General features: G+C 46.3%; 3 protein-coding genes across 3 annotated transcripts; 1 reads left to right on the forward strand and 2 right to left on the reverse strand.

Annotated features, from left to right (window-relative positions):
* Nucleotides 1-974: 974 nt before the first annotated feature.
* On the reverse strand, nt 975-4,489 carry LOC127310210 (uncharacterized). The gene is made up of 2 exons (XM_071825557.1): nt 4,306-4,489; nt 975-1,584 (listed from the first exon to the last, which is right to left on the reverse strand). Exons 1-2 carry the CDS (start codon nt 4,487-4,489, stop codon nt 1,178-1,180), a joined length of 591 nt encoding a protein of 196 aa, XP_071681658.1. The 3' UTR covers nt 975-1,177.
* Nucleotides 4,490-6,670: 2,181 nt separating this feature from the next.
* LOC127306854 (uncharacterized) lies at nt 6,671-7,418 on the reverse strand. Its single transcript, XM_051337560.2, has one exon. The coding sequence runs from the start codon at nt 7,387-7,389 to the stop codon at nt 6,868-6,870; it is 522 nt and encodes a 173-aa protein (XP_051193520.1). The 5' UTR covers nt 7,390-7,418; the 3' UTR covers nt 6,671-6,867.
* Nucleotides 7,419-15,448: 8,030 nt separating this feature from the next.
* LOC127309446 (uncharacterized) lies at nt 15,449-17,826 on the forward strand. The gene is made up of 7 exons (XM_071825160.1): nt 15,449-15,633; nt 15,709-15,766; nt 16,372-16,491; nt 16,816-16,862; nt 16,978-17,193; nt 17,268-17,345; nt 17,423-17,826. The coding sequence occupies exons 4-7, from the start codon at nt 16,823-16,825 to the stop codon at nt 17,584-17,586; spliced, it is 498 nt and encodes a 165-aa protein (XP_071681261.1). The 5' UTR covers nt 15,449-15,633; nt 15,709-15,766; nt 16,372-16,491; nt 16,816-16,822; the 3' UTR covers nt 17,587-17,826.
* The last annotated feature ends 6,403 nt before the right edge of the window (nt 17,827-24,229 follow it).

The following is a 24,229-nucleotide window of genomic DNA, read 5'->3' on the forward strand; positions in this document are numbered from 1 at the left end:
CAGAAGACCGTTCCTAAACAACTGAACCAAGTAGCGTGAAACTTGGAAATATGTAGTACGGTGAGTCCTCAATCTGCTGTCCCCTCTTACTGATAACCTCTAGAGATAGCTAAATCTAAACCACTCTCTGGCCAAATCATGCTCCAAGTGTAGAACGAACTCACCGTGTTTGGAGTCAATCCAACCATGTTTGAGACTCCGACGAACAAGCTTGGTGAAAATCAACGAGAAACGACCAATCTGGACAGAGTTTCTCGCCCTCTCTTCTCTCTTGGTGCTGTATGGATGTTTTTGCTGCTCGTTGATTCGGCTGAGATCAAAGGTCCATAACTGTTGGACCTATGGGCAGAAGTTAACTGCACTCTCTGGATTAGCCCAACAAAACAAAGCAGGTGACAACCATCGGCCGAACTTACTACAGCAAAACAAAGACGGATCACACAAAATTTAAAAACCTAGTGGTGTACATGTATCTCATGATCCTATATATAGATCAGGCATGATCAGTGCCCGCACTATACAGATCGACCAAGTCTGAGGAGCCAACTTTTCCTTCAAAGTTCATGCCATAAAATGTGGCAACTTGAGGAATACAAATGATCTAGCAGCATTCCGGTGTAATCTTTTGTTTGAAGGCAACAACCAAGGTTGTGCCTGATGACACAGCATCACTCTGGTAGTGCCTAGCAAAGTAGATCTCACTGCTCGCGGATGAGATGGAGTGCAGTAGCACATAGAAGTTCCTTGTAATAAGAGCTGCCTGAAGCCCTGGATGGGGTTTTGGATAAGCATGTTGGTACAGTAGCACATCTAAGGTCCGCACGATAGATCAACCCATCAGATTAAAGGTCGTGTTCAGAGAAAAGGTATAGCCCTCGAACTAAATGTTAGGAATGTCCTGTTAGTTCAAATACTACCCTAGGGTGGCTCTTTGTGAAGGTAAAACGTGATCTGAAATGTTGTGGATGAAGAAATGACACAGAAATGACAGTGCGAAATTCTTTCCCAGAGACTGAATTGCATCCAATGGTTAGCACATTGAAATTTTCTCCCAAACATCACCATATATCACTCGAAGCAACACAACCATGTTGGAAACCATGGATACAGCGAACGGACTATACGCCTACCTGAATTCTCGAAATACAAAAGGAGACGGATGGATGCCACATCACCCTTAGAAGAAATCCTGGAGGCCCCGGCCAGCGAAGACGCGGTCGGAGAGCTCGGCGAGGACGGCGTTGACGGAGAGCAGCGCGGCCGTGGACCCCGCGATGATGCCGAGGACGACCCCCGTGGTGCCCAGCACCTTCCCGGGCGCCGGCCACTCGATCTCCGACATCTCCTGGGTCACCCCGGCCCACCACCCGCCGCCGCCTCCGGCGACCTCCGCCTCCTTCCGCGCGCGCATCACCTCCTTCAGCTCCGCCGCCACCTCCTCCTGGGTCTTCTCCGGAGAAACCGGCGGTTCCTCGGCGGGGTTTGCGGGTCCGCCCGCCGCCGTGGCGGTTCTTGCTCCTGCTCTTTGTCGCTGGCCGTGTCCTTGGATGATCAAGTGTTGATCAAGAACCCAAGGACAATTAGCTAGCTTAGCCAATTATACATATCCTTGTAATTTTGTATTTTCTTTTTCATTTATGTGATTTCTGTAATGTGTTGTAATTCTAATTATTCATGTGAATATTGTAAATGACTTTGTATCATGTGTGTTAATCAATAAAGCTCAAAGTTTCTTTAATGAGCTTTAAATATATGTGATATTCTTTTATATGTTTGATTATCTATTTGTTTAATGAATTTGAATTATAATATATTCAATTGATGTTTGAATTTTGAAATTCAAACATAACTTATTTGAATTCAATCATGCAACTTAAGTTGAGATGCACTATTCCCCTCTCTTCTCGAAAACCCTAATTAAGTGAAGTTAGGTCCAAATCTATCGCACTGTCGAAACCCTAACCCTGTAAGGTGTCGAGAGAGAAACGTGTCCCCCTTCGATGCAGTTTTCTTTTAAAAGCGCGAAATTTCCCCAGATTTTTCGATGCAATGCACATCCCTTTCTAAAATCTACCCCTCGATCGTCTCTAAACCTGGGACATTACATGTACCGCATAATTGAAAATAACGCAGAAACGAGCCGCTACCATTGATGCAAGTTCTCTGTTTCGATCGCGACACATATTTGAATCTACCTAGGCGGTCTAGCAGGAACAAATAAAATGGCACATTTTTTTGCTTGGCTTGCTTGTATAATCAAAATATCTGAGAGGAACTGATCTGATTTATGCATTGTTGATGTAGGAAATGGATTACTTGGATTTTTCTATAAATGTAGACATATTATTTATATTATTTGGAGCTATGGAATTAAAGTTATGAATTTCCAAAAATTACATTATTAATTGAAGTAATATAATTGCTTTCATATTTTAATTATCTAAAATAGTGAACCAAGTTTATATATTCAAAATACTCAAACATTTTATGAGCACTTTTCATATTAAAGTTTTTCCATTTGAATTAGTATTTGAAAGTTATGATGGTTTTAAAAAGTTTATATTTGAAATATTCAAACATTTATGGCAGTTTTCATATTAATTTTTTTCCATTTGAATTAGTATTTAAAAGTTATGAAGCTTTTTAAAAGTTTATATTTGAAATATTCAAACATTTCTGAACACTTTTTATACTAAATTTTTTTCCATTTGAATTGGTGTTTAAAAGTTATAAAAGTTTATATTTAAAATATTCAAACATTTCTTAGCACTTTTCATTTTAAAAGTTTTTTCCATTTGAATTAGTAAGTAAAAGTTATGAAGGTTTGAAAAGATAAATAGGAGATTTTTTGAAAACTGCAAGGACCTATCTGCAAAACAACGGACCACGCACCATCCAGGGTGCCACATCAGCCTGGAGACTGGACCCTACATGTTTGAAACAGTGTCAATTAGGCATCAATTCGTGTTTAGTTTTTTTTCTGCAAAATCTACAAAAAAAAATGGTAGTTTTTTACTTCCAAATGTAAAGTGTACTAAAATCAGCATTTAACCAGAAATGTGGTGGTTCTATGCTAACTCTCTCCTCTCTGCCATTTTTTAGTTTTTTCCTTCTAAAAAGACCTGTTGGCATGATTGGCTTGAAAAGGCCCTCTTGTGAGAAGAGCCGTGCTCGGTGGAACCACATGATCGCTTGTCATGACACGATGAAGAATTAATAGCCTTCAACTACCAAAACGTTGTTCATCTGCATCCAACCAAGCCGTGCTATAAAAGTTGGATGGAGTAAACAGGATACCCAGCAAGTCTTCTCCAAAGCAGAATATACCATGTTCAAACAAAAAAAGCAGAATAGACGAAAAAGGAGCAGATAGTTTTGCACGGAGAAAACATGAACGAAGGAAGAAAGCGAGACAATGTTGGACTTGGGAGATGGCAGGAACTTAGTACGCACGGCGATTTTCAGTCCTACTGAAGCTTGGATTGCCATTGCCCTTCCGAGAACAATGAGTTGTGTCTGTCCTGTAAATTGGGTTGCCACTGTTCATTGGAGGCTTGAAGGGCACTGAAATCCTGAGACAGTGTCATGTGAAAGTAGAACTCTGTGTGCTTCAACAGCCTGCAAAAAAATGTTATCATTGTCATCTCCAGTGCAAGTTCAATCCTGTGGTGTGGGTTCTACAAATCTCGTACTCATTGTCGACCCAATAGGATTTTTCACCATATCTAGTACAAAGACAGTGTTGCATTGCAGACAAGGATCCAAATCAACTGAACGATGTAGCAACTGCAAATTAACGTAGGCAGTGTTTGGTTGCACGGAATTGGGGCTCGGAATTGGAATTGAGGTCCAAAAAGGCCAATTCGGCTGTTTGGTTGCGCTTGGAATTGGGCCGTGGAATTCGGAGGCCAATTCCGAGGTCCAGCCCCGCTAGTGCAATTTTCTGCCCCGCCAATTCAGAGGTCTAGACCTCTGAATTGGCTCGGAATTGGCTCGGGCCACCCACTGCCGCCTGCCGCCACCCGCCACCGCCCGCCACCGCTAGGCCACCCGCCGCCGCCCACCGCCGTCGCCCGCCGCCACCCACCACCGCTCGCCGCCGCCGCCACCCATCAACGCCGTCGCCGCCGGGCCACCCGCCGCCACCCACCGCCACCCGCCGCCGCTGCCGCCACTGCCGCCGCCACCGCCGTCGCCGCCGCCACCCACCACCGCTCGCCGCCGCCGCCCACGCCACGGCCGTCACCCGCCACCCACCACCGCCGCCGCCGGCTGGGCCACCCGCCGCCGCCCACCGCCACCCACCGCCACCGCCGGCGTCGGGCCACCCGCCGGCGCACGCGGACGAGTGCCGCCGCCGGCCAGACGAGCGCCGCCGCCGGAGAGCCTCTTCTTCCTCTGCCACCGGCGCGGTCCCGACTACCTCCGCCTCCCTGTCATCCTGCTCGGCTCCGCCGCCTTCCCCTGCGGCCGACAGGAGGCGGCACATCTCCCGGCTCCCCGCGCGCGGCCGGCCGGGGCCCTCGCATCTCCGGCCTCCCCTGCACCAGCTCGCCGGCCGGTGGTCTGCTCCCTTTGCCCCCTTTGGTGGAGAAGAAGAAGTGTTGATTCAATAAATTTTGCAATTCCACACAATGTGCATCCAAACAAGATTTAGAATTCCATTGATCTTTTGATTCTATAGCTGAATACCACGCGCATCCAAACAACATTTGTGGTATTGAATTGAATTGGTTGATTTGGTTTTCCATTGCCAATTCAATTCAGAGCCCAATTCATTGCAACCAAACACAGCAGTACAGTTTTTCACGGGGATTTTTTCTGAAATACAGATCTCTGTTATGGATTTCAAAATAGATAAACAAATAGCAAAGTTAGATATATGGATGTTCAGAAATCAGTCTGGAAAGTGAAATTCATTAGCTGCAGTCATGCAAAAAATAGTTCTATACTTGGAAAATTTACAAGTCGCCATCAAAAGTAATTAGCAGTAGTATTATTCTAAACATGTTGGCTCAGACATGTGTCATTTTGCATTGGTGTCTGGTTGTAAGTCCTGTAACAAGCTCCATTTGCACATATGTGCTGCCACTTGAGAGAACTTGAGAAGATGAACCCATTCTTGACCTAATCCTTGCTATGAAATGTTCACAGTAATGGTAAAACAAATCGTTCATGTAATTCTTTTGCCACAACATAATCAGCAACATGTTGGGGTGATAGCAACAAAGAATGCACTGGTTCACTGGTCCGACACATATGCATTACACAAACCCTTCAACTTGCAATGAACTTTGTGAATAGTATCAACCAACAAGCGGTAGAATAACAAAATAGCATGCACACAAGACCAACCGGCCCACTCCAACTTCCACTATTAGCAAAGTGGATACAAATGGAGTATTCTAGAGAATCTTTTGAGGATCACAATAACAGCAACATGAGTTAAAACTTACCAAACTTGCCAAGACCACGAAAACTTAACAGGAGCAAACAAGAGATACCTAAAACTGGTATAGTTTCTGTCCTCTGGTTTTCAGAAGACCGTTCCTAAACAACTGAACCAAGTAGGGGAAATATGTAGTACGGTGAGTCCTCAATCTGCTGTCCCCTCTTACTGATAACCTCTAGAGATAGCTAAATCTAAACCACTCTCTGGCCAAATCATGCTCCAAGTGTAGAACGAACTCACCATGTTTGGAGTCAATCCAACCATGTTTGAGACTTCGATGAACAAGCTTGGTGAAAATCAACGAGAAACGACCAATCTGGACAGAGTTTCTCACCCTCTCTTCTCACTTGGTGTTGTATGGATGTTTTTGCTGCTCGTTGATTCAGCTGAGATCAAAGGTCCATAACTGTTGGACCTATGGGCAGAGGTTAACTGCACTCTCTGGATTAGCCCAGCAAAACAAAGCAGGTGACGACCATCGGCCGAACTTACCATAGCAAAACAAAGACAGACCACACAAAATTAAAAAACCCGGTGGTGTATATGTATCTCATGATCCTAGATATAGATCAGGCACGATCAGTGCCCACACTATACAGATCAACCTCTGAGGAGCCAACTTTTCCTTGAAAGTTCATGCCATAAAATGTGGCAACTTGAGGAATACAAAAAAAATTTTGGAGCAACCGACAGGAGCACTGCCTCTTCATTAAGCAAGGGGGAAAACATCACAAACTGTACAAGGAGTTGCATGTTTAGATTAGGGTGGTAACATGGCAAAACCCACCAAAAGATCAAATGAAAGGGAAACTAATCTGGCTCGGCCGGGATGGCCGGCCCGAAGCTAGCAAAAGCACGCTGTGTTCCGGTGTAATCTTTTGTTTGAAGGCAACAACCAAGGTTGTGCCTGATGAACACAGCATCACTCTGGTAGTGCCTAGCAGAGTAGATCTCACTGCTCACGGATGAGATGGAGTACAGTAGCACATAGAAGTTCCGTGTGACGAGAGCTGCCTGAAGCCCTGAATGGGGTTTTGGATAAGCATGTCGGTACAGTAGCACATCTAAGGTCCGCACGATAGGTCGTGTTCAGAGAAAAGGTATAGCCCTGAACTAAATGTTAGGAATGTCCTGTTAGTTCAAATACTACCCTAGGGTGGCTCTTTGTGAAGGTAAAACGTGATCTGAAATGTTGTGGATGAAGAAATGACACAGAAATGACAGTGCGAAATTCTTTCCCAGAGACTGAACTGTATCCACAAGTTAGCACATTGCAATTTTCTCGCAGACATCATCATATTTCTCTTGCAGCAACACAACCATACTCTTTTGGAAACCATGGATACAACGAACGGACTATACGCCTATCTGAATTCTCGAAATACAAAAGGAGACAGATGGATGCCACATCACCCTTAGAAGAAGTCCTGGAGGCCCCGGCCGGCGAAGACGCGGTCGGAGAGCTCGGCGAGGACGGCGTTGACGGAGAGCAGCGCGGCCGTGGAGCCCGCGATGATGCCGAGGACGACCCCCGTGGTGCCCAGCACCTTCCCGGGCGCCGGCCACTCGATCTCCGACATCTCCTGGGTCACCCCGGCCCACCACCCGCCGCCGCCTCCGGCGACCTCCGCCTCCTTCCGCGCGCGCATCACCTCCTTCAGCTCCGCCGCCACCTCCTCCTGGGTCTTCTCCGGAGAAACCGGCGGATCCTCGGCGGGGTTTGCGGGTCCGCCCGCCGCCGTGGACGGTTCTTGCTCCTGCTCTTTGTCGCTGGTGGTATCATTGGATGCGGCGGCGAGACGTCGGCGGACGGAGACGACGGAGCGGGAGGAGGAGAGCGTGGGAGGGCGGCGGGTGGAGAGGGAGGGGCGCGCGGCGGGGTTCGACCGGGCCGGGGCGAGGAGGCGGGGGAACGGGGTGGTCGACGCGGTCACCATGGCTACCGCTTTGGTTGGCTCAGCGGCCGGGCTGGTGCCGGAGATAAGACACGAGGGAATGGATCGAATACCCTGCCGTGCTTTACGCCTCCAGGAACCGTCTGATCTAAATCTGACATTCTGTATTGACCTCGAATGACAAAGAGAGTCCAAACATTACAAGTGAGGGAAACCACCAGAACATCTCGACGAGTTGCAGCGTTAATTAGCTATGATCAGTTAGTTATTATGAAATAATGAACGAGTTTTGCGGTACCAAGCCGGAAGTTGCTTAGATTAGTCATAGTGGGAGTAACTTCACTAGTAATTAAATGTCTAATTCAGCAAATTTGTTTATGTGGCAGTGAGTTAATGAGAAGAGAGTAGGAGAGTAACATACTCCCTCCGTATCCGTTTAACAGACACGTATGTAGTTCATGAAAAACCTTATTTGAATATGAATCTAATGGTATAAATTTTATAGACATATAATTTATATTTTGTTAAAAAAATTAAATTTTGTCTTAAACTGCGTGCATGCCTGTTAAATCGATACGGATGAAGTATTACTATAACATCACACTTCTCAAGATACAACAAATCTACAAGCTAATCAATGAAGACATCTATGATACTGCTTTGATGTTACTAACCACTATGAAGGTAATAACGTGCATGTTACTACTCTATATTAGGCTAGTTATAGTGGGGAGTAACTTGAGAATTACAATGGAGCTCTTGGGTGCTACACACACCCATGTTTCTAGCTGACACCTGCCCTAGGCCCAGTGATTGATGTTGTATAAAGAATCTGGTATTTCATGTATTGACCATATGCAGCGTGTGTATCCCACCATAGAGCCGTACTGGTCCCACAATGACAGAAAGACAGTGTTGTGTCGGTGCCCAAAAGTCAAGCATGCGGTTGCAGCTTGCTTTTTTCTACCGCAACCTCAAGCTATCAACCATGGACCCCTCATCTTTAATAAGAGTGAAAACTTTTTCATAGACTTCGTTCCATCATGCTATACTTCTTTCCATCAATCAACTTATAAATAGCTTAAATTTATAGGTTGATTTTTAAATATTTTTCTAATAAAAACAAATTTAATATTTCCTAGTACAAAGATTAGATCTTATTCCAGGAATATGATTTAACAATTAGGAACTTTATTGTTTTATTACTTCCAGGGATTAAAAAAATAATTTTAGTTTCTCTATTAACCTAAAGGTTTTAGTAGAAAGCAACAACCACAACACCTATTCCAAGGAATTTAAATATAATAATCCATGAAAATTAGTTTATCATCTAATTAATTACATGTCCTAATACTTCTAGGACACATTTGAGGGCCCAAGAGGGGAACAAGGAACAAAGTTGCACAGGTAACCGTGCAAAAACATAATTTCAGATCTGTAGTCTCGACTGGACATATAAATCATCTCATAATTGAAAATAGAAAATAAAAAATATTTCCTGATACTAAGAGCACATCTTGTTCCAGGAACCTCATTGCAAAGAATTTCAAGATATTATTCCAAGGAAATTATTTCCAAATCTAATTAATTACATGTTATGGAACTTGCCTTGAGCACTTTACTAGAGTACAGATCTGGATTATTATCTAAACTAGATTAGCAGCACACTTAACACCAAATATCATCAAATATATGAAGAAATCGTACAATTCTGCCCAGGGTTAAAATCCTGGAACATTTGTGAGATCTTGAAATCGTACAACATTAGGGTTCAGATCTTGTGAATGGACATTTGAAGGCTTCAGAGCAAAATTAGGAACACGGTTGCGCATTTAACAGTGTTAAAACATGAGTTTTAGATATGTAGTCTGTACAAAGTAATAAATCATCTTATCATTGAACTGACAGATGGAGGAACTTAGGTTAGCTGATCAAAACTTGCAAAGCATCGATTATTTCTTATAAAGTAAAGAAGAATCCCTCGGGCCAAAAATATACGTACAGAGCAGATCAACACATGATCCAAACCAAAACAAAACAAAAAATCCTGGGAGTGGCCTTGAGGTCCTTTACCGCGTCGCTTGATCCAGAGCTGAAGGGAAACTCCGTGCCCTCACCGTCACCAACCTGCAGGTAGGCCCTCGCCACCATGGGCGCCGGGCGCTGTGCCTCCACCCAGTCCACGAGCTCCTCGAAGTGCTCCCATGTCGCTGTCTCCGCCAGTCACCGGCTATGGTCTGCATTGGCAGGCAACAACATCAGCAAGGTCTCATCCGACCTTCCCGGCGAATGGCCTGCAGATGCTTTGCTGGATCAGGGAGTCACATCCCTCATGAAACCAAGCTCCAGATCTGGTGGTCTTGGTTCCCGCCGAAGAGACGCCACACTGGCCGGAGGTAAAAGAATACATCACCAGCAAGGGATTTCTACGGAGGCGCTGGTCCTCCAGAAATAATAGCTGCAAGCTCTAAGCTACTGTTCGCCGGAGTGAGGAGGGGAAGGCTGGTTTTAATGGTGGGGAGGCGTGGAATGGCAGGCCATGGCAGAATACATGGTGTTGCATTTGATTCACATTTGACTTAGGATTACTGTACTGACATGTACCCACACTATTCTCATGAATGCTGCCGCAGATGACACTGTATCAAGCCCAGCGCTAGTACAATGTGTCGGGTAGAGCGACTGGTATTCATCTGTATTCTGACTTCCTGGCTTGGCTTGCGTGAGAGAAATTCGTTACTTTCGCTGCACCAATCTTGGAACAAATCTACACGGAGGATCTATAGGGGTGTGGAGCACCCATGAGCCAAATGTCCGCGTTAGGAGTAACTTAGAATAGTAACATACTACCTCCATAGTGGGTAGAAACTTATATGTGATGTCATGTATTGTGTCATTTATTATGTTGTAGACTCATTTTGTCTTGGGGTGTGTGATGTTATGGTAACATAGCTAGTTGACACCTCACTCTCTTTCTTCATTCATTGTTAGAGCATCTCCACTCGTCCCCCCGACGAGGCCCCCGAGCAACGTTTTTCCCATCCGGACGGCGAAATTCGGCCCAGTCGCGCCCCCGGTTCCTCGTTTTCGTCCGGATTTGGCCCTTCATCCATCCGGCGAGCCCACGCCATCCCCGGCCCCCCGGGGAGCGCTCGGGGACTCCGGACGAAACGAAAGCGCGCGAAACGTTCCCGCGCATCTGGTGGCCCCAACTTGTCGGCGAGAGACACCGATCATCGTCCTCATCGCATTGTCTTCCGCGCGCTGTAAAAGCCTGCCGCCGGTCAGCATTCGCCGGACGCGTAGCTTCCACGCGGCGAGTTAATGCCGTCGCCTCGGTTTCATGCGCGCCTACCGCTATTTATCGCCGAACTACCCCGGCTGCCCCGCATTCACCTCCTCGCTCGTCTTCCCCCAAATCATCCCCGAACTCGAAGGAACCTGCAATGGCGAACGACGGTGCGGCCAACAACGGCTTCGGCCGCCGCTCTCTCCACCAATGGGAGGGGCGACTCCTGCACGCGGCGGGATACCCTGCGCCGTCGGACTTCCGCGCGCCGGGAGGCTGGAGGCTGAGCGCAGGCGGCGTGCCGATCCCGCCGCCGCCGCCAACGGGTGGCGGCGCACTCGAAGCGGCGATCGACGAGGTGCTCGTCACTCTCAGTGACGAGCAGCGCGCGGATCCGCGCTTCTTCCCCGACAACCACGAAGTGTGGATCGCGTTCTTCCGGCGAAGGTACGAACGCGAACTCGCCGCTTACGACGGCCCTCCTCCTCCTGTCCTGGGGATGCCGCCGCCGGTGGCGGCTACCGTGTCGCGCCGGCACGGTAGTTCCTGGATACCGAGGAGGATGGCGCCGTCCTCTTCGTCATCGGGCTTGAGGTCGGCGTCTAGGTCCGGCGGGTCGACGCCTGCCACCGTCAAGAAGGAGTGGCCGTCTCCGGCCACCGTGAAGAAGGAGCCGGCGTCTCCACCGCCGACCAGAGGGCGCAGCAGCGGCGCGCTCGTCATCCGCGACCAGCCCTCCTCGCCGCAACGCGGGCGGAAGAGGAAGACGGCGAAGAATGAGGCCGCCGCGGCCGCCGCCAACCAGCTCGCCGAGGAGGAGGCGAAGCGCGCGGAGGACGCCGCGGTGGCGGAGGCGATCGCCGGTCGCTGAAGGACCTGGTGCCCGCCGACAACAGCCTCCCCATCGACGCCGCGCCGGAGTGGTCCAGCGCGGCCGGGAGCACCAGAGGCGGAGCAAGCGGCGGCGGATGTTGGATCTGGCCGCCGCGCGACAACTCGCCGCCCGCGCCGCCGCATCGTCGTCCTCGCGGAACGCCGCGCCCAGGAGGTGATCAAGCTCGAGGAGAGCAGCGACGGCGACATCTACCGGCCGTCGCCTCCACGCGCCGGCGACGCTGGCCAGGGCACGAGCCGCTGGTACGAGGCGCCGCCGCCCTGTGACGACGCTCGGCTCAGCCGACGATTTACGACGGCGGCGACTACACGACCTTCTACCGCCATTTCGGCATGTAGGAGGCCGCTTTTAGTTTTAGTATTAGTTTGCCAATCGCCTAATTCAAATATATGTACGAATTCGGCCTATTTATGTACGAACTCGCCTCTATATGTTAAATATCATTAAATTTCGCTTATGTTTGAACGAATTCGCCTATTTTGTCTGAATTTGTCGTATTACGTTGCATCCAGGCTCGCGGCTGGGAAAATGGGCCTCCCCACGCCAAATCTTCCTCCAATCCGGACGAAAATTTCGCCGGATTTGGGCGTGGGGAGCCCAAACGAGTGGGGATGCTCTTATGTCATGTCACTAAAATGCCTTGAGTTATGTGATGTTACTGCTCATAGTGGGAGTAACATAGCTACTGTAAAGCATTGTTATCTTATCGAAGCATCGGAAACATACATAGTTTCTGTTACCACTATTTTGCAGTGAGCATTGTTTGGAAATTTAACCACATATTTCTTTCACGGATCAATTACATAGTTCACAGAGGGTAGTAATTTTGGCATTGGTGTTTTTCCTATATTTTCCTATCTACTTCATTCAAATAGAAATTGTTACACCATGGTAGTTTGCCATGGTTTATGTATCGTTACAAGATTTTATCGTGGTCGGTATGTTCTGACTTGGAAACTCTCCTTGGAATAGTATCACCATTAGCCTTAAAAAATATTTCGATAATATTATAATAATTTTATTGGGTTTATATGCAACCTATATGTACTAGTCCAAGTTACATCTTGAAGACATTCGAAGGTCCAAAACATCATTCATCTGTGAACAAGAATGAGTATTATAAAAGTATCTATACCAATATAAAAAAGCACAGAGGGGGCAGAACCGACGGAACACAACCATCAGATGGCCATCTAACGCTCCAAATCTCCACCACAATTAGCGCTAAAACAGCCCAGGCTGACAATTAGGCTGATCACTCCCGAACGCTAATCACCCCCGCCCGCCGCCCGCCGCCCGCCCGCCGCCCGTCCCCCGCCGCCCGTGCCCGCTTGCCGCGCTGCCGCGCTCGCTTTCGCTTGCCGCTTGCTGCCGCTTGTCACCCGCTGCTGTACAACGACGCCGCTTGGATGCTCCCCCTACCTCACCACCAAACTCAGCTTTCCCTAGGTAATATGCTTTTGGCCGCCCCAAGGTATTGCTTGTATTGGTACTGACTACGGAATCACCTGGTTGATTTGAGCATGTAAGCACACGGACCTTTGATTTTTCTTTATTGATTCTTGTGCAGGAATGGAGAATTTAACCAAGATATGGATAGATTATAACAGAAATTGATGGGGAAACATGCAACCAGGCATCTCAATTCAATCCTTATGCCCTCTCTTTCTGTTTGATTTATGGTATATGTGTGTTTCCTATTAACATATCATTTAGAGCTAACCTTTTTTTGCTGTGAAACTGCAAGCTTGTGATCATTCAAATCTTGATATGCGACACAGGCCAATCGGCATGGGGCTTGGCAGTGTAATGTGCGATACAGGTCTATTATGCGCTGGTACATGTGCAAATAATGTTATTTTTTCCAGGTCTAAACTATTAGCTCTCTTTTGCTCCAAGGGCTGTAGACTGAACGGAGACTGATGAGAGGCTGGACTGCGGAGAGGAGTATGTAACACATAAAAAAGATTGATCAGGGAGTTGGATCATAGGCGCAGCTGGACGACCGTCCGTAGAAGAATGGCGCTCAAATGCTGGATGACGACCTACAGAGAGCTGATTGGAGTAAGAAACTCTCTTATGCAAATATGCAATGTTTACAAGCAGAGGTTTCTAATATAAGCAACTGCATTTGTAGATCTCAAAAAGTAAGATTTTTTAACCCCCTTGGTAATGGTTGCATATTTGCTACATCAGACCTCTAGAAATATTTTTAGACGTTTATCAAGTTTTACCAAGGTAATGGTCGCATGGTTGCTACACACATAGTACATATTAATTTTTTTTGTCTGTAGATCAATAATCCCAATTACATTATCTGAAGTTAAGCAGTTTGAAATTCCAAGGCCAGATATTTTAATGTTTGCCAAAGGTAACACTCACATGACCTACTATTATCCAAATCAGATTGCTTGGGATTCTGTACTGTCATGAGAATTCAGAGTTTCATTGTTCACCAGTTCATATAAATCGAATTTGATCTGTAAATAAACATTATCACTTTGCTACCGAGAGTCTGATTACAAAATGTGCTAAAATGTGATACAGACCTTCTCCTGCTCAATATGCAAATTTGCTTCATGAGATCTGAACGTGATGTATATTGAGAAATATCTTGATTGCCTGCTATACTGAATTTTGCTTATATTTATTAGGCAACCTGCTCAGTTGCCTATTCTACTGAATTTTTTGAAATTTTGAATCTATGGACACATGTACTCAATTCGTTCGAACCATCTTCTGCTTCATGTTTAGAACTTCAGATAACACGGGCAAATATTGCATTCAGGTTTGCATGTATAGGACCGAACCTTCCTATCAGGTTGCATGTATAAGCCTGAACTTCGTTCTCTGGTATTTAATTTGTTGTGAGGATGGGATGCATGTATTTGGGTAGATTTTCCACATCTTAACACTTGAATTTGAATTTCAATTTTCCATATATATTTTTAAATGGTTACTTAGGTCAATCTTGCACTCTGTCAGATATCAGACATTTAACTGCATTTTGCCATCTGGTACATGTGAGAATAAGTATGGAGATGAATACATCTAGATTGTGCATTACTTTCGTGGATTTACATAGCTTGGCATGTGAAATATTTGATGATCTTTTTAGAATTCACTCGCCATGTGTTTTAAATCAATGCAAGGGAAATTTGCCAAAGAGGTCTTACAATTTGATTTCCCTCCACCAATTACATAATAATTAATGAATTAACAGTTGATGATTCGCCTCCTAATATTACACGTGCATTGCACGTACACAATTGTACCAGATACAATTACAGCCAATCTCTTTCGTTGATGCCACCAAGCTCTGCAATACTACTATAACTTGGTCTATGCAAGTTGTAGTTGTTCTCTGAATAATTTTCAGCACGGAAAAATAAATATGTGTGCATCTCCGTACATATATGCATATCATATATATGTGATCTTATAATTCAGACCAGAGTCATAGAAATAATATGGTGTATGTAAGCTCTCTGGAAGGAATTTTTTTGTTTCTTCAAATAAGTTATCTCTGAACATAATAGAGAACCTATAGTATTTATGGCCAATTTTGTTCTTCTCTATGAATTGCACAGGTCTTGCCTCTTTCGAAAAAGAACCGTCTACACTTGACATTTTCATCTAAATTTGTTGCTCGAACTTCCTAGCATCGGATCAGTATGTGACATTGAATGTGCTCCATTATTAAATCAAAAAACTTAGTTTCTTCCACATTTTTCTGAATGCATCACTTGGCGACATTTTTGCTCATTATGTGGATGCATGGAGGTCATGATACTCTGAATTATCACAGGGTAGTAGCATCATGCAGTAACACTTGGGCAAGCCAGTTAACAACCACTTTTTTTTGTAGGCAAACGTTAAACTGAAGTGCTACAGTTCTTAGTGCGGTGCTTGGGATTTGGCCTGTATGATTTGTCAAAATAGAAGAAGAGGTGAAACAGATAGAAGGCTACCAGTTAGATGTATCAAGTCTTTATTCATTTCAGTAATCTGGACTCCTAATATTTTCATCCTGTAGCTGATCTTAATGAAATCGTAGGGAAGGTCAGAAGAAACTGGGAGAACAACAACAATCAAAACGACGGTACCCGATTTTCAGTAATCTGGACTCCTGATATTTTCCGATTTTCAGTTTTTTGAGCACGTAATTTGGTTTCAGATCTGTAGCAAAGCATGAGCATTTTGCTCAACCGGATTCTTGATGTGTACACTTCGAGGTAAGGAACTTAATGGTACAATGACATCCGTCCTGCCAATTTTTAACGGTACCCGTACCCTGGCCTGTGAAGAAAGCGATTCTAATTATTGACGCTTTGTTAAAAGTGACCATAATGTTTTTTTGTGATACAACCACAAAAAATCTGCATGCGTTTGCTAAAAAAGCACGTTCAAAAATAGTATTATGCATGAGAACCCTAAAACTATTTATTTGCGTGATTGTTGTTAAATTATAATAGAATAACTTATGCTTCCCGTTACATTTAATGACTGTGTATTCGTTTCCTTCTAGGGATCATCCCATTACGTTTTTTGCTCCATATCAATTAGAGTGCCCTTCCATGATTATATGGATCTAATATTAATTGAGCATATTCCGATTGATTTTCTGTTGTGATGAAAATGGATGATATCCCACCCTTCCATTTTTAGTTGCATTTTCTGTTGGGTGTGATATCAATCACCTTTAATGATTGTGTATTTGTTTTCTTCTAGAAATCATCTCATTCCTTATTGCTCCATAACAATTACAAGGATCCTCACGTTGACTCAATCACAGTGATTGAATTTGCCATGCTGACTATATAATCCCCTCCATATGCAGCCAGAGCCAACGCACAAGTCCTTTCCCTTACCTCATGGACCACTTGGTCGGTGTCTAGGTTTCTGACGCTGCCAAGCCGCCTCTTCGTCAACCCCGGTGGACGACAAACTCGACTGCCGGGTTTGCTATCACTTGGTTTTGAACAACAAAGTATTAATAAGTAGTTCGAATTGGTAGATGGAATTATGTAGGTTTGCTAATCAGTATTTTGTTTTCATCTACATTGTCAGTATTGTATATATCTTTTTATAGATCAAATCATGATTTACTTAGTGGGAATATTGTCTTTTCAAGCCGTTACAAATCATTACATCCATATAGCAATGGTCCTCATGCCCCCCTCTGGTGGTTCACATTTTTTTTCAAACTACGCCTTCAATTTTCTGCCACACCACGATAAGGTACATGTGTTTCCTAATTAACCATAGCTACTTATGTTTGCAGGAACAATATGTCCGAAGTGTTCGATCTCCCAAACGGAACTATCATTGGTATTCTTGTTTAATATAAAATTTATACATGATTACATATATTGATTGGCTGTAAGGTTTCATGTCTTCCACAAATCTTTACTATTGAGGCTTACTAATTGTAAATCATTCTTAGATGTTTCCGGCGGCGTGACATATGTCGGCCCAGCTGAGGCTGATTTTTGTGCCCCTAGCGGCATGAGGGAGATCGCTATAGTTGATAGCGGACACAACACAATCTTCCTGCGTTTTTTTGGTGAGTCTACTTATCTACTCGGCGACCAGCTGTTATCTGCAGAACAGAACAATGCAGTTGTTGTGGCCTCCAACATGGAGGTTGTTCATCAATCAAGTAAGCTAATTATTTATGTACTCAAATTTAAATATTAAATCCAGATATGTTGACTTTATTGATTATTTTTTCAGAGTCTCTTGATAACACCAGTGCCACCACTGTCACATTTGAGCCATGCGCAAAATGCTCTCAGTTTAATATTCTCGAAGGCAAGGATTACAAACACACCAAGTATTTACTAATATGTTTTTTATAGTGTCTAAATATTTCTTTTGTTATGTTTTAGGTGTTAGGCAACACGTCCGTGCTGAGACATCAATCCGGGAGCACGTGAAAAAATTGGTCTTATACAGAAGGGACATATATGAGGGTCAGATCGATGTCACTGAAGAACCTCCATCCAAGACATCAAAGCTTAATAATGGTGGATCTAATCGTTCATCTGTATAGGATCTATTTGGTTACATGACCCAGGGCGTAAAGAGATCGACTATGATGGATGAGCTAGATTAGCTCGAGAGTTCAAAATAATAATAAATAAAAAGTACATGCTCTCCCTTCGTTTAGGGATGACCTGTTTAATACAGGCTTCAAGTATCATGTGTGCCTAAAATAATGTTTATTTTCCGTGGTTTGATGATTTTGCTACTTTGAAGTTGCAATTTTTTAATGCTATTATACTTCCCTGAATTGTTGATATATCTCATATATTACACGTACGAGGTGGCTATAATGAATTTTTCTTATATTTATCATACAACCTACTCATTTGCCTATTGTACGAAACTTACGCCTGCTTGTTGAAACTTACGCCTGCTTCATGTTCATAACTTCACATAGCACGGGTTAATCTTGCCTTCATGTTTGCATGTATAAGACTGAATTTTGTCGTCTGGTAGTTGTTCTGAGAATGGACTGCATCTGGTACTTTGATGGATTTCCTTCCAATAAGGCATTACACGTGATGATATTTATTACCTAAGATTACACGTGCATTGCACGTGCACAATTACTAGTTATAAAAGTACGTATCAATTGCCAGCTATTAATCTACATGTAAACAGCTCAGATGAAGAGCCATCGTCTTATTATTATCCTAATGAAAAAAAACAAGGCAAATAATATAACACACACCGAATACAGAATCATGGTTCTTTAATTTGTGACTATCTTAGGCTATTTATGATCTAATGGAACATCTCGGTGCTGTCATGGGTCAGTTCCCACTTAATATCTTCGTTTTGATTTGGTCACAAAAATGAAACTCAACCCTCCCTAGCCGTTCCAAAACAATGAAACACAATCCAAAATACTACATAATATCTATAAAATCTAAATATAAGATTTTGACGTATTTAGGTAATTCCACCAGATTATTTCCCTTTCATGCATTTAAGTTCAAAGGTATAGTGGTAGAAATTTTTTTCAGAGTACATATACACACATTAATATAAAAATGGAAAATGATCTGATTCCCCCGGGGGATCGCGTCCTCCCCAGCCTCCCCACGCAGCGCGCGACGCGTGTCCTGCAGGGCCCACCATATCGCTGCCTCCCCTTTCTTCCTCACCGCACGCTCGCGAGATAACAGCGCTGCCCAACTCCATGACGACCTCTCCCGAGGCGCCGCCGTTTTTTGCGCCCGACGCCGGTGCCCGTCCCTGCCCCCATCGCCGTAGTTTTTGCGCCCGACGCCGGTGCCCGCCATCATCACCGTCGCCCAACCACCGTGCACCCCATCGCCGATCCCCGGGGATACCTCCGCCGCGCGCCCTGGATCTCGTCGCCGCGCCACCCCAGGAGGAGGAGGCGGCGGGGGAGCGGCGACGCGAGGCTGGGAGCTGGGAGCGCAGGCCGCGGCTAGCGAGGGAGCTGAGGCGGAACCCCAGGTGAGGGAGCTGAGACCGGAGCTCGCCCACCTCGCCGCGTGGAGGGCGCCGCCCTTCTCCGCGTCCATGCCGTAGGAGGTCCGACCTCGCCGCGCAGCTCTGGCCGTCCCCGACTCCGTTCGATGCCGGTGACACCTAGCGGCGCCCCGCGTGTGCCCCTCCTTCCTTGACCATCTCCTGCCAGTGGTGTGACGAGGTGCTGCCAGGGGCAGGTCGGGTGTTGCTACCGGTGGTGCACGGCGGTGCTGCCATAGTGCACGCTGCTGACAAGGTGGCACGTCAGTGCTACAAGCCGGGGCGGAAGGAGTTTTGCTTACAAGGTGGTACTCCTTTTCTTCGTCAGGAAATCGGTTTTGCTATCTTAGGTCTCCGGCATTGCTACCGGGGGAGGGAAATTTTTTGCTACCGGCGGAGGCCTACTTTGCTACCCTAGGCGTAGGCCGTTGCTACTAGCGGCTTCTAGCGTTGCTGTCTTCGGCGGATGGAGTTGCTGCAACCTCAGATGGTGCTGTTGCCAGCTGCAGGTGTCTTACAAGATTTTGCAACATATGAATAAAAAAATTTGCTACAATTTATTTGCGGTTTTGCTACATCTGCGTAATATGTTTGCTACGGGGTCTCCGACGAGGTCTCCGGCGAGATTCCGGCGAGCTCAGACTTTTTCTTTTATTTTATGGACGAATCGTTTTTTGCTACAATGTAGCAAAAGCGGGTTATTTTTTTGCTGCCGGGAGGTGTTTTTTTGCTACGTTCAGTAAAACCAGATCTGACCGTCCAAGATGGCCGATCCGACGGCTGGCGACCCGGGGGCTGGGAAATCAGATCCCCCGGGGGACGCCCAGCAGTTTCCTATAAAAATAGTGCAGGAGTAAGTAAAATTATTGTCATTCTGTGAATAACAGTCAGCTGTGTAAGGATTTCCACGGAAACCGTTGTTCAAGGACGATAATAACTAAGGTATGAGACATGGGTACCAATTCTTTGGTTATTGATGCATGTGTAATCATCTGGCTGAAATTTTAAGGTGTCATCGGATGCGGATTGATCACCCATGTTAGAAATTTTGACAGATCAGACCACCTGCCCCAGTGAAATGCCAAAAAAGACCACCTCTGAGTGCAAATGTCAAAACTACCGTGGCGGCACGCTGGCCAAACGACACGTCGCACATGCCGCCGTAGCTGGTGGCGGCAGGGCTTGCCGCCGTGAGTGGTGGCGGCACGTTGGGCAGCTTCGTCCGCGATGCTAGGTGGTGGGCCCTGCCGCCACCGGCTGTGGCGGCACGCTGACGTGGCAACATGCCTCCACCGGCTGTGGCGGCACGCTGACGTGGCATGTCTTGCCACGTCAGCGTGCCGCCACAGCCGGTGGCGGCATGTTGCCACGTCAGCGTGCCGCCACAGCCGGTGGCGGCAGGGCCCACCACCCGACGTTCGTCCAACGTGCCGCCACCACTCACGGCGGCAAGTCCTGCCGCCACCGGCTACGGCGGCATGTGCGACGTGTCGCTTGGCCAGCGTGCCGCCACGGTAGTTTTGACATTTGCACTCAGAGGTGGTCTTTTCTGGCATTTCACTGGGACAGGTGGTCTGATCTGTCAAAATTTCCCCATGTTACCCCAGACAACAAAGTTATACTTAGTGGTTATAGTTTATTTCGAGCTTAAGCTTGGCAATCTTGTGGCGGACAAACTTGATCTCAGAACTATCCATAGAAACTTTTGAGGGAGCGTAGCGGGGTAAACATCCTACTGTTTTTGGTTCGTCCTACCCTCCGTCTTAGTGATATCTTTGTTAGGGCATGTAGATCCGCATTCACCAGTGGCGGAGGTACTTTTTTTTCGATAAAGGGAATATATTAATATCAAAAAGATACCAATTACACCCAGCCTCTGCAACAACGCACCACCCTAATAGCACTACGGATGCACACAGCCAAAAAAGGGAAAAGAAAACTAAGAAACAAAAGTCCCGCTACAGTATCTCGGGCCTAACAACAGCAGTACATCCACCGCCAAGACAACACCCGAATTACAGACTCTCCAAAAAACGACGCCTCCAAGAAGGGAACAGTGCTCGAACACCATCGTCGCCCGATCAAAGATCTTAGGTTTTCACCCTGAAGATAGTCCCCGCTCTCAAAACAATGCCTCCACCAAGGTCATTGCCAGGCACAACCAGTTAAGGCCAGACCTTGGGTTTTCACCCTGAAAGGTAGGACTCTGCGCTTCACCTGTGTTGTCGCCCCCACTTTCATACCGCTGCTGTGAAGCCCGGAACACCAAGCCAGTCTCTCAACTGCGCGGAGACTTGAACCTCCCTTAGCAAGTCCTCCCCTCCGGCCTTCATGAAATTCTCTTCTTCCGAATTTCATCATGGATCCATAGTCACTTGATGTCAACACAGAAAAAGAGCTTCGCGCCGCTCCCTCCAGAACCAAACGGTCGGAATAAAAGCATGGGTGCGCACGACCGAATACCTCCGATCCAGCAAACTCCAGGCAAAGCACTGTTACATTCGCCGGCGGAGCCTTCCGGAACTCAACCCTCCGGCAGATCACGAGACGAAGCCTCCGGTAGGTCCTCCTCTTCACGCAAGAGAGGCCCTAGGACCACCGCCTTTATACAGGTTGGACCCCCACGTCAGCGACCATCCCGGGCTGGCCAATCCAGCCCTCCACGTCGGAGGTACGTGCATGTTGGGGCAAGTGGGGCGGGGGCAAATGCCCCCTGACATGTTGTATGAAATGATGAGCATTCTCTTTTTTAAAACGTTTTTAGGGGAAGTCTTAAATGGACTCGCTGCTTGAGAAGAAGACTTGGACTACGAGCGGCTATGGCCAAAATCGTTAGTGGGCCGACGATGAGCCATGGTTGCTGTGACACTACATTCGACGTACTAAAAGATATAGCAAGAACCTCAACGAGCAATAGCCGTAATAGCAGCAGTATACGTAGACGTAGTAGATTGGGTCTCTGGATCAAGCGAATTGCAAGAAAGCCAAAAAAAAAAAACTCAGCACGAGATTGATGAGATCAATCTCCACACACAACACCAACAAATTCCTCAAGGACCCCATAAAACATAGGTATTTTGGTGCCTCCCAACATGAGGCTTTTCTTTTCATATTTCTCAAACTGAAAAATATTCGACCCTTTACATGACCGTGTTCGTGGACTTTTATATGGTTCGCGCCGTCAACCTGACTTGAACGAAAATCTTGGACTCCTTATGCGAATCCAAACTATTAAAAATGGAAACGTGTCTCCTCCTACAGAATAAGAGAACAAGAGAAAGCTTCTAAAAGTGACTCGCGTAATCAAACTAGCGTTTGGCATGACCAAATAGAAAAGCAAACAATCCACATGATTGGGACATGTCTTGGTTAATCTCCTTGTCCAATCTGAACAGGCAGTCGTACTCCCTTTATACCGGTTTATTAGGCTAACACATAGTTTAACTAAAAAGTTTCACAATAAATTTGGTTAACGAACTATAAATTATATTTCACATAAATTATACCATTGGAAGCAACTTTTTAATATGAATACAATGCCATAATTTTTGTGAAATATAGTTCATATTTTGTTGACCAAATTTATGATCAAACATTTTTTTAGCTACGTGTTAGCATAACTAATTTCCAACTAAAAAGACAAATGATTTCAACAAAAGCACCAATGATTACAACAAGAAAGTTTGGCGCCATTTTGAAAAGCATGTAAACATCATCGAAAAAGTCGGAGGAAAACACAAACTTGTAGCAAATGCACAAAAAATGTTGCGACATCTCGCTAATACTACAGTTTTAGAAATTGTAGAAGTATTGAAAAAAGAGGTCCGACCCTCTTTTTCTGAACTGAGGAACGAGAAAAACAAAGTATCACTTGCCGCTCGCTATTCCAAGCCGTCGACGCCCCCGTCATGTCGTCTCTAAAGCTCCTCCTGGACGGCATGGAGAAACCGAGATGTTGCGACGAGGAGAAGAAAGGCTAGTCTATGTTCCGTCCACGGTGAGCAGACTCGCTGCCCCGATGGCAAACCTGCGACTCGCACGAACTAACAGCTGATGCCGAGATGATCTGAGGAACTCAGGCAGGATCGACGAGAATATCGGGGACCGCGTCGTCCATGACCTACGGTCCCTACGGAGCGCGATGCATATCCGCCTGCGCCCATGCCGATCTGAACGTGATTTGCAAGTTAAGGCGCCGCTCTGCCGCATCTCGTCACCGCGAGTGTGCTCTCTCTCTCTCTCTTTTTTTTTAAAAAAAGAGGTGGTATTTCATTAACGTGACACGTGACGGGTACAATTTGCATACAAGCCCTTTACAACACTTGCCCTAATGAACCTAGAATTTGAAGGTAAGGCCTGTAACTTTACAAAGAACACCCCAGGACAAAATATGAAAAAGCGATCAGGTCCTGGAGCACCACCGTCGAAGCTCGCCGGCATCCTCAAAGCGTCGCCGCCAAGGAAAGGAGAGAAGGTGCTCGAACTCTTTCGTCCGGCGAGAAACCACTCCCACTGGCAACCTCCTCGCCGCCGGGAACGAATCACTTGGCGGCAAGGTGGCGTCGAGCTCCAGTAGGAATAGGGAATTGCCTTTATCTTGAAGGCAGAGAGGCAGCCGTCTCGTCGGCTGCAGATGACAGCAGCCATGGCGGCAACTGTGTGATTGCGCTTGGACAAGAACCACCGAAGATAGAGCTGGCTTCGTCCACTCGAAAGCTCCGCATCACCCCTTCTTCTCCCCTCGCCTCCATGGCCGGTCAGAGAAAGAAGTCGGACAGCGCAACACTTGAGCAGGTGCCACCAGCGAATCCTATCCAATCCGCTCTTCACAGGAGACAGCGAAGCCGTTCCCCCCTCGCCACCGAGGCCGGCTAGGGAACAAACCTTGCTGCAGTCTTCGTTGCGGTGCTCCTCTCCCCTGCCTACACGGCTAGCCAGGAGGAGCAAAACAACCATGGAACACCTGCAAAGAAAGAAGCAACTAGAGAGCCCTTTATTCAACATGAGGGGCTTCACCATTCAAAGCAAAACCGGTCTCCTCCACCATGGAAGTTCACCAGGAAGCTCAAATAGGGAACGCCCAGCATCGCTCTCAAGTGCTGGACCTAACGCCCTCCACCCTGAACCAACAAAACCTCCATCGCTCCCCCTCCTCTCCTCACCACCACGGTAGGCCAGAAGGAAGAGCA

This window comes from Lolium perenne, chromosome 2 (genome assembly GCF_019359855.2).
Source record: "Lolium perenne isolate Kyuss_39 chromosome 2, Kyuss_2.0, whole genome shotgun sequence".
Classification (NCBI taxonomy): Eukaryota; Viridiplantae; Streptophyta; class Magnoliopsida; order Poales; family Poaceae; genus Lolium; species Lolium perenne.